Below are 11008 nucleotides of genomic sequence, written 5' to 3' on the forward strand. Positions count from 1 at the left end.
CCCCCCATCTCTCTCCCTATTTCCTGTCAGCCTACTATCCTATCAATAAAGGCAAAAAAAGACCAAAAAATATCTCTAAAAAAAGAAAAACTGACGATCATAAAACCATAAATACCTCATTTTATTTCCTTACACAATTTATATTACCATAACAAGTGATGATGGTTTTAGGAAACGTACATCTGGTTGGAGACACACTTTAGTTCCATGTCAATGATAAAGAAACAGAAAAGAGAAGCCATTCAAGATAGTCTAGTAGCAAAGGCCCTCCGATTTTGAGGTACCACTTCCTGAGCTAGAATAAAACACAACCATGTTTTTTCTTAGCTTTAGAGTCTCCCATTAATTAAATGGATTGTTTTTGGGCTTATTTATAACAAAGAGCAGCCAAATTAGGCCAGTCTAAATAGGGGAAAGCTGACAAGAAAGCCTACAACTTGAGAATGCTCACTCATACATACATCTTCATCAAATTTGCTAAGCTATAAACCAGGTGCCCTATACATCACCAAAAAGTCAGAATTGTACTTTTGTGGTGACAGGAAAAGAGGGCCCCTTTACTTCCTCTCATTTACAAGAAAAATAAATTCCTGTCAAATATGCTGTTACTGCATTGCCTTGAATGTTATTAAATGATAACCAGTGGTTGTATGGAGATATCTAGGACTGTTTTATTTCAAATGAGATTTCTTCAGACTTACCCCTCCCCTGAAAAAGACAAATTAGGTCATTCTGAATGGGAGTTAGTTGACATAATAACAAGCCATGCATAAATTGATGATGTCATAATTCCTTGGGAGGGTAAGTCCAGATGGCTGTAGTACTTCACCAAACCATCAGAATATGAAAAACCCAATCATGTAAAGTTTATCTAAAGTTACTAAAACATCAAGATATATGGCATACATAGAATTATGTTTGCATGTACATTAACACAAACTATTTAAAATCAGTATCTAAAATCAGTAACCTAAATCCAAGATTGAGCTTGTGTTGATATGACCAATTAATACAAGTAATATAATAATAATAATAATAATAATAATAATAATAATAATAATAATAATAATAAATGTAATAATAATAATAATAATAATAATACACTAAGTCTGTCCATATGGAAGTTTAAAAAATCAGGCTCTGGCGGCAGCCAAGGAATCTTACAATGTTACTCCCCCAGGCCCACCCTCCAGGACCAGTGCACCCATCCACTCTCCTCCACCAGGCTACAACTTCCCTCTTGTGCACAGCCACAGCATGTCTCCTACCTGGAGGCAGCCTAACACCACCACCCTACCCCTCATCATCACTGGGGAGATTTGAGAGACTGGTCCTGCAGTCTCCCAATGACACTTTGACTGGCTGAGTCTAGGGCCGAACCAGCGACCTTACAATTCCCAGATTCCAATACCCACTCACAACACCCTGCAGTTTGCATACTATAAAAGGTGTGGGTGATGCCTTTATCTGTATACCTGCTCCACAGAGCCTACACAGACATGGACTGGTCACGTAGCACTCTGAGAGTGACATGTTCTTTGACTTCATCAGCATCTTTAATACCATCCATCCAAAGCAGCTGAACCAGAAGCTCTCAGTGATGCAAGTGGATATAGGCTTGGTTGCCAGGATTTCAGACTATGTCACCAACACTGGTGCTGATTGATTGATTGATTGAATACTTTATTAACAGTTTACAAAAGGTACAGCGGTACGATTATACAATGATGCTGAAAGGATAACATAAAAAGCCCTGAGGGCTTGTTACCATTGTGGTCCTATGTATTCAATTCATCAAGCAAGGTGCTCCCCAAGGAACTGTGCAGTCACCCTTCCTGTTCACCCTCTAAACTTCTGTATTCACAGATAACAATAAGGAGGATTACAGGTGGTGAGCTTCATAGGGTGACAACAATCACCTTCAACTCAACGTTGGAAAGATCATCAACATTTTTGAATGGGATTGAGTTAGGTCCTGTATCAATATTGCTCTCAATATGGATAGATATTTTATAGATCTTTTAAGTGTTAGACAATGTTAACTAATAAGGATTTTGACTTAAAACCTTTCGATTTGGTATATATCAAAAATGGAAATGAACTTCAACAGTATAATTTGCCCATTATATTACAGTTTAGAGGCTTACAGTACTAGTGAAATTATCAATAAACCTTTCATTAGTACATGTGCACTTGCGACCTGACTACTCGCAAGTTTGAGCAGGATCAGAGCTTGTCTTGAAAAGCCAGACAGCACTATGTTTATGACTTTATCCACTGATTTAACCACTTTTGCCTTTAAATACATTTCCACAACAATTAATTTAATGAAAAAACAACAACATTGCTGTGTTTTGTTTGTATTCCAGCTCAAAATTGGAGGACCCCTCCTGCTTGACAAACATTCAGTCTTTTTTGTAAAACATTCTGTTTTAGTCATTTTAGATCAACTTGACATTGTTGGTCTATTCATTTTTGGATAGTTTAGTGAGTATGAGTGAGCATTCTTAAGTTATAGGCTTTCTTGTCACCTTTCCCCTATTCGGACTGGCCTAATTTGGCTCTTTGTCAGAGATTGGGGTAGGTCAAAACAACAAATTGTGCCCCTAAATAAAAGTCCATTTCATTAATGGGAGACCCTAAAGATAAGGAAAAACATGGTTGTGTTTTGTTCTAACTCAAGGGGTACCTCAAAAACAAAGACATTACATTTTTTGAGGACTTGCTGCTGGACTAGTAGGCGATGACATTCTTCTGGATAAGAGCTGTGCATGATACTGTGGTTCTCATTTAAACCACTGAGTGTCACTAGTGAGAGGCTGTTCACACAACACTTCAAGGAATACAAGCAGTCTTTAGTCTAGCTCTACAGTATATTGCTGGCAGGATATTACATACCATTCAGGAAAAAAAACATCTGCATGAGTGGACCCACAATAGAGAAAATGCCTAAAAATGTCTCCAGCTTTTATGTTGTGCTGTCTCTCACATTACCTAGGATGGAAGCTTAACCAACGACTAGTCCTGAACCATAACCAAGAGGTGCAATTCATGCGTCAAATCTAATCTAATTCTGAAGCCATGGGTGATGCGGGTTGGCGACCTGAAGGCAACTCATCTGCACAAGGTCCAGATTTCCTTGCTATGTCCCCGATATAAATAAAACTGCACACCAGTGATAGAACTACAGCAGATAAAAATAAAACACGAGACAGGACCAAAGCACATTCTGTTGGGTCATCAGGTTAATACTTTATTTTGTTTGATTTGCAGCAAAGAGAAAGAAAGGGAGACGGAAACAAGAGGAGAGAGAATGTCAGAAAAGAGACTACAGACTTTGGGATAGCTGTGGCTACAAGCCTTTGTATCAAATCTAAAGACAAATTCGTCAGGCAACATTAAAACATCTTTTAAAAATAACATTAACATATTTTTGTGGGCTCTATATGGCACAGTATTATCCTAAACATGTACACAATACCAAACAGTTTAGCCACACCCCTACATCTATGACCAGCTTCATAGCAAACTAAGCCACAAGATTTATCTCCAGATCATGACATTTTTCAAGAAATCGCCCAGTTACCAAATCAAATTTCTTATGCCATAACAAGGCACCTTAGCAGTTGAAATCTGGCAGATCCACATCTGACTATAGATAATTATCATTTAAATATCAAAGCAGAGGCACATTCATTTAAACTAAACATACAGTAAATGTTTGTATATAACCACCAGATTCCAGTCCAGTCACTACAATACGTCGATTTGCATGCTGTTGGTCTGTATGATAACCATGACGGCAAACTATGGCATAAGAAATGGTCCAAAAACACAAATGTTAATCTACGGGAATGGCTTCCGATAGTGTTTGGAGACAGCAAGGCTTGGCTGGAGAGGTTTACACTGTTAAAAAAAAAGAAATCGGCCCATATATTCCCACGGGTTATGTTGCTTAGGCAGATTTATTTTGGTTTTCGTATTCACACATGCAGACACACTCATTCACAAATACAAATACATACACACGGGCACACTCGCAAAAGTCTTGTAACCATACACAAGAGGAGACTGAGCCCCTAGTTTCACACTCCTAAACTAAACAGCGCCCCAGTGATCACGTACGCACACACACGCACGCACACACACACACACACACACACACACACACACAGGCGTACATACTGTAATTAGGAGTTGGTGCAGTGTGTTAGTACTGTATGTCTTGTAGTGAGGAGATAACTTAGACAGCTCTTATATACTGTAGTGATTGTAACAAACATACGATGCAGCTAATTTCAGTTTGAGACTGAAAATTCAGAACAATAATGAAAAAAGAAAAGGAAGAAAAACAACTTAAAAGATCTGGAAGGTTGAGAGGCCAAAAAGTGTAAAAGGTAAGAAGACACAAAAGCTGTGCGTGTGTCAGACTTTCAGAGGATATAAACTGTTAGGAAGCAAGTGTTGCTCATGCTTTGTGGATACAGAAACCCAAGTTTATTGACATGTTCCTAGGACTACTGTATATATGCATACCAGACATTATAACGGTTCTTAAACAGGTTATTTGTTTCAAATAACAAAGGAACTGAAACCAATCTACATTTAATGCAGTTGTACTTCATTAACCTCATGACTAAATTTACATTCATATGTGTAGTGTCTGTGTGTAGTGTAACCCCCACCCCTCTTTTCTTTCCCACACTGAAGCCACTTCCAACCAGTAAAAGGGGGCTAAACAACATGAACAAACAACATAGTGTAACAAAACAAAACAAAAAATAACGGAGATAACATTACACGTAACAAAATAAAAGGCCCAGGGGGCATTCAGGGAGTTCTGACCAGCACTTTGCTGTTTCTTCCAGCCCTATCCTAGCAAATTACACCATTCCTCTTCTACAAAAAGCAGAAAAGAAGGAAATGGTCTAGACTCTTTCCAACGGCCCCTCGGTGAGAGGGCTAGGACAGGCATTTTTTTGTCCGGAAAGTTCGTTCTGTAGGAGGTTCTGACTCGGACCCCTGACCTTTCTGTGCCCGATCCATTTTCTTTCCCTAACCAGAAATAACTCAATACCCTGAATCCATTTTCTCTCTTTCCTTCCTTGCTCTCGCTTTCTTCCTGGCCAAGGAAACAGAGTGTGCCTTTGGAAGAGGAAAAGGCCACTGAAGATGGAGGTTGAATGATTTTTATTATTTTCTCTCTTTTTTTTCTCTCTGTGAAGGAAAATGAGATGAAACCTGGAAGTGCAATGGTCTATTAGCCTACGATTCTTGCCCAGTGGCCAGCTACATGTCTGGAGCAGCTACGAGTGTTGATATTATTATCCCCTTTAAGTAACCAAGTGCTATTTTTTTCCTATTGTGCAGATAAGGTAAAAACTAAGGTGAATGCTAGGCAAATCCTACAGAATGTCATCTGGCCACAAGGTCATGGATTAGTCGAGACATTAGAAGCTCAGAGGACCTGTTGTTGTCATGGATTTAAATCCAGCCAAAATACTAATCATCGCTATCATTCACTTCTGTTTTTTATTTATTTTGGGGATATAGAGGAATCACTTCTAAATGCACTTCAATGCACTGACCTACTGTAGCTAGTAGTCCAACTAGCGTAGGAATGCTGTACGCGCCTCAGAACCATTATGGAATGATCAGCGCTTAGATGGCATACTCCAGCCATTCATGCACGTACTCCCGCAACGCACACGAGGATAAGCATACACACACACACACACACACACACACACACACACACACACACCCAGCAACACAAATAACTGTGTAAGCCCAATTCTGCATGCACACATTCCTATATACTGTGCATGTATGTACTCACATAGAGCTTTCACAGACAACACGGAATACACCAGTATTTTGACTCATTCACTCACTTTTTCTCTCTCTCTCTCATACACACACAGTCAAAAAAGTCACATGTGCACAATGCGTTGTTTAATGCTCTGCCTCCAAGTGTGTTGAGAAAGGATTTTCTGTCTCATCCCTTTCCTTGCCTACACAAGCCTTCCCAGAAGAGCTTTTATCCTCATTATGCGGCCACTATAAAGGGAAGCAGACTGAACTAATTTTTCACAGAACACACACCCTGTTAGCAGTTCTTATTCTTATATTATAGATAATATCATAAAGAGTCCGAGAGGGAGGTTAATCAAGCTCTAGAACTACAACACTACAGAAAGACAGGAGAAATACAGAGAAAGGTGAACAGGAGGAAAGAGAGGGGAGGTAATGATACGTCACTGTAATGTTTGTGTCTCCTCCCCTTTTTCCTTCGCTCTTTCTCCTCCCTTCACCCTCTCTCCTGATTTCATGCGTAGCTCTGATCTCTACTGAACAAAAGAGAGGCAGGGGGAGACCGTGCGAGTGTACACACTAAGCCAACAAGCTCAGAAACCCCTAATCCACGACAGGCCAGGTCCTCTTTGACATATAGTATATTCCTCATTTACGGTGCTTCTGCATCCTACGGTTTACTGCTGTTGCCATCCCGCTGTTTCCTGCCACTGCTGCTGCTGCTGTTATAGAGGTTAGGATTGGCCACAAAGGGATGAGACGCTGTGCTCATGTAGGGACCAGCGGCAGCCGCTGCGGCTGCGTAGTTGAAGATAGCAGGCAGGAAGGGCAGCGGCTCCACCTTGTCCCCTCCAGGCGCCATCATGTTCAGAGCCACGGGGAGAGCGGCCAGGTTATAAGGGTAGGCCAGCAGCTGGGGCCCGTAAAGCAGCTGGTAGGGGTCGGGGTAGAAGGGCAGCTTGGCCAGATCAACGCCACTGGGGACCATTACCTTCCCCAGTGGTCCAAAGGGAAGAGCTCCCGCAGGATAGGACGACATGAGCAGGTTGTCATCCTGCTTCTTCCCAGAGCGGTATCCACCTGGTACGATGAGGGGCAGGGGAAAGTCCTGTATGGGGTAGCCCATTGAGTTGGCCTCCCCCTGTTGGGAGTCCGTGGAATAGCCTGTGTCCTGGTGCTCAGTCTCAGTCTCAGGTGGTGGTCGGGCCCGGGGGAGCAGAAGGGCATGGGCAGAGGGGCGGTCGCCGGTGCCAGCTGCACCAGTGGGCAGTGAGAGCCTGTCTAAGGCCTGTAATGGGTGGTGGGCATGCTGCCGGCGTTTGACTTGAGCTAAGAGGTCCATGGCTGTGGGGCACTGGCAAGGTGATTTGGGAGGGGGCCTGGGTGATGGGGGTCCATTAATAATAGTGGTTTGAGAAGTGATGTGCTGGGGGGACGGCACAGGGCTCAGAGGCTCCTCTTTAGGGACCAGGAGAGTAACCTCCTCCTGTCGGGGGTGGGCTGCACTACTCATTTGCTGGGCCAGTTCTGCCTTCTCCCTTTCTCTTTCTCTCTCTAGCTCTATCTCCCTCTCTCGCTGCCTCTCGATCTCCCTCTCTTTTTCTCTCTGCCTCTGCATCTCTTTCTCTCTGGCTAGTATAGAGGACATAGTGAGGTCTTGTGCTTCGGTGGGAGAGGGGCTCCTGGGCAGGGAGCTGGGGACTCTAAGATCTTGAACAAAAGGCGGTTCCTCATAACCTACAGGGAGGAATGTGCCATTCCCTAGCTGCCTGTCTCTATCCATAATGACACCTTCCCGTTTCATGATTCCCGCCTCTGGGCTGGGAACAGTTGTCATGGAAACAACAGGAGCAGCAGTGGTTATTCTGGTCTGTGAGGTCATGGGCATGTTCGGAGAGGTGATAACAGGTGCCATGACATGTGCAGGGCTAGGTATTCTGTGGATTTGGCTGTCTAGGCTCTTCTTCCTGTGGGTCCGGTAATCCAGACATTCAGAGCTGCTCATGACCAACACACTCTGGAGAGTGGGGGTTGAGGTGGGTGCGGGAGGAGTGAACTCAGGTTTGGTGGGTGTGAGGTTAACTGGGCTATCTAACAGAGGCTTTATCAGAATCTGTGGGCTGGGTTCTCTTTCAGGACCTGTTGTTTTTAGTTCTGGCTGATCAGTCTTGTCACAAGATTCTGATAATGTTTGCTCCTCTCTAAGCTGGATGGGAGGGTTTTCACACTGCTGGGTTTCTAAACAGTCATCACCACAGGGTGGCTCTGTTGTTGAAAAGCTGATAACTGAAACGGACTGAGCAGCAGTGGGAGCCTGGTCTTTTTCAATATCTGGGTCTTTGCTAACAGTGTCGACCACCGTCTCTGCATCTTTCGGCTGTGATTCAACCTCCTCCCTCTCTCTTTCTGGGGAACTGCTTAATTCATGACGTCGAATGTGTCGTGTGAGTGCTGAGGATGTTTTGCACACCTTGTGACACTGTGGACAGGTGTGTCTGGCTAACGCTCTCCTGCTAAGAATACTTGGACTGGAGGTGGCCCTCGCTACCCTTCCCACTTTCTCCTCATCCTCCCTTAATGTTTCTGCCACCCCAGCGCCAGCCCCAAACCCATCACCTGGTTCATTAAGTGCCATTTTGGGTGGTAAGGAGACGGCCTCGGGGGGCTTGGGATGCTGGGCTCTCTGATGATCCTCCAGCTTTTCTCTGGAGGGGAAAGTGGCTCGGCAGAAGAGGCAGACAAACTCAAGCAGGTGGCTCAGTTCGTGTTTGTCTCGTTTTCTTGGGCTGGAGAACCAGCGTCCGCACGTACCACACTCTGCTGCATTCCCGTTAGTCCAGGGTCGGCGCTTTATTCCCCCAGGAGTGGCTGAGGTAGATGGAGGAGGCTTTGGAGAGCACAGAGGAGGGGAGGAAGCCTTGGAATGAGCTGCCTCAGTGCTTGCCTCACAGGCATCTTTGCTTGTTGCTCTGGAAGGGACAGTGACATAATCTATCATTTTTCTGCCCTCTTTTTCCACTTTTGATTTCTCCTCAGCCTCCCCTACCTCTTCATTTTCGCCCTCAACCTCTTCCCCACCCGCCTCGTCCGCTTTCCCATCCTCTTCCTCACCTTGCCTTTTCTCTGTCTCCTTACTGACATGGTTCATGAGTCTCTCTGCCCGCCTCATCAGCCGGAGGGAGCGCTTGTACTGCAGCTTCCGCTGCCAGTTCTTGGCCCTCTGGAAATGTGCTTGGGCCTTCCTCTTGGGTTTGTAGGCATAGTAAGGAAGCCACAAGTCCTCTCCATCATGGTCACTCTCCCCTTGCTGACGCACCTCCTGGCGGAAGTAGTATTCCCTCACTTCACTTACTTTGTCAGGGCATTTGGAAATCTTTTTCCTGACCTCACCCCCAGAGCCTCCTCCTCCTTCCTGTTCTTTCTCGGCACCCAGGCTGGCAGAGCGGTGGCCACGGTGCTTGTGGTGATGGTGGTGAGAATGAGTGTGGCGCGGTTCCTTGGCATCTGGTGGAGATGTGACTTCGCTCCGCTTGCCTTTCGGAGGGGAGTGGCTCTTGTCCCTCCTGAGGTCAGTCTCAGAAATGCTGCGCTTGACCATGGCCTCCTCGCCGATACGCACCGTAATCTGACACAACGGCCCTGTCCCTTTGACCTGTGAGCCTCCCGATGCTGACAACTGCTTGGCAGTGGACATGTCACTCTTGCTGTGGGACCTGCGCAATTTGTGATGGGATCTGCCTGTTTCTGCATCCTGTCTGCCTCTCTGACCCTCCTCTGTGGTGTCTGAACTGTCTCTGGATCTCTTTCTATGGCTCTCTGTGCTCTCCCTTTGTTTTCTGTTTAACCTTGAAGTGGAGCTGTGAGATGTCTGACTGTCACTGGTTTCGGGGGAGGGGCTGTTCACTGGGCTTTTATCACTACCAGAGGCCACTTGGTTGCTATGGACGATGACTGAGGATGACAATGCTTTTCCATGGACAATGACAGAGGGTTTTGTGTGGCCATACGTTATCACAGAAGACATGCCCGCCTCTGTGCCCCTACTGCTTTTGGGAGATTTGGTTTTGCTGCTACTGGACATTTTGAAGCTGCCTTCTCTTCTCACCTGCTCTAGCTCAGGGGCCTCTCTCTCATGTTTTCTAACTTCGAGCGTGTCTGTTTGGGGGAGGGGGGCTAGCGTGGACAGGTCCCCGTGTTCTACTCCCATAGAAACAGGGAAGCCATCGAGGAAGGCATCTGGGTCGGGCTTCATACTCTGAGGGTGGGCCCCACTAATGAGGCTCTGGAGGTCTCCAGTACCCAGGCCGCAGTCCAGGCCCAGAGACAGGGGGATGGAGGGTGAGTCAGGGGGGGGCAAAAGGAGGCCATTTGGCAGGCCATCGCTGTAGGTCTTATAGGGTCTCTTCTGGGAACGCATGGGGAGAAGGCGGTAGAGCTTCAGGGCATTAACTTTCTGCTTGTAGCCACCATTGGCAGTCTTCTCACTGGAGATGAGGCCGGGGTTGATGCCATGAATGGTCTTCTGGTGGGTTTTGAGGTTGTAATAGGTTGCAAAGGCGTCCCAGCAAAAGATACACTGATATCGGCGTTCCCCTGTGTGCCACACTTCATGCTTGGTGCGGTACTCGGCCAGGGCAAAGACCTTGTCGCAGAAATGGCAGGGGTACTTGCGGCGCCATGAGTGCACGTTGGAGTGACGCTTCAGGCTGGATAATGTCATATATGACCGCTCACACACAGAGCAGAAATAGATGACATTGCCGTCTACCACCTTCACAAAATGGTTCTCATCTCCCCCCAGCAGCTCAGCGGCTGCTGCATCATCACCTTGGATTCGTGCCAGAATGCTCCGTGCCTTCTTTCCTGGCCTTGCCTTGCTGTCTATTGCTCCCCCTGCTCCTACAATGACTCCTCCCTCCACCCTTACCTCACCCTCTTCCAGCGGCTCTTCCTTGGGCTGGACAGTGAGTGAAGGAGGGCCCAGGCTGTTTGACGCTAGGCCCGGGGCCCCGCAGGCGGCCTCGTGGGACTGCAGTCTCTTGCTGTGGATGAATGCTTTGCCACAATAGCGGCAGCTGAGGGCCCGGCTGCCGCGGTGCAGCCGCATGTGGACTGTCAGCGAGGAGGCAGAGCTGAAGAGCCGGTGGCACACCCCACAGATCAGCTCTGGTTTCAGACTGTCGGTGGTGGACAA

General features: G+C 46.1%; 1 protein-coding gene across 2 annotated transcripts in view; it reads right to left on the reverse strand.

The window, feature by feature from the left end:
• Nucleotides 1–4277: 4277 nt before the first annotated feature.
• The window catches only part of zbtb4 (zinc finger and BTB domain containing 4), a 25253-nt gene continuing 18522 nt past the window's right edge, over nucleotides 4278–11008 (reverse strand). For both annotated transcript variants that reach the window (XM_084043685.1, XM_084043684.1), the window contains one exon: nucleotides 4278–11008. This exon is cut by the window's right edge and continues 1141 nt beyond it. In XM_084043685.1, coding sequence (XP_083899811.1) covers nucleotides 6485–11008 — 4524 coding nt within the window. In that variant the 3' untranslated portion in view covers nucleotides 4278–6484.

The sequence above is a fragment of the Gymnoscopelus microlampas genome, assembly GCF_963454915.1.
Source record: "Gymnoscopelus microlampas genome assembly, chromosome: 19".
Lineage (NCBI taxonomy): Eukaryota > Metazoa > Chordata > Actinopteri > Myctophiformes > Myctophidae > Gymnoscopelus > Gymnoscopelus microlampas.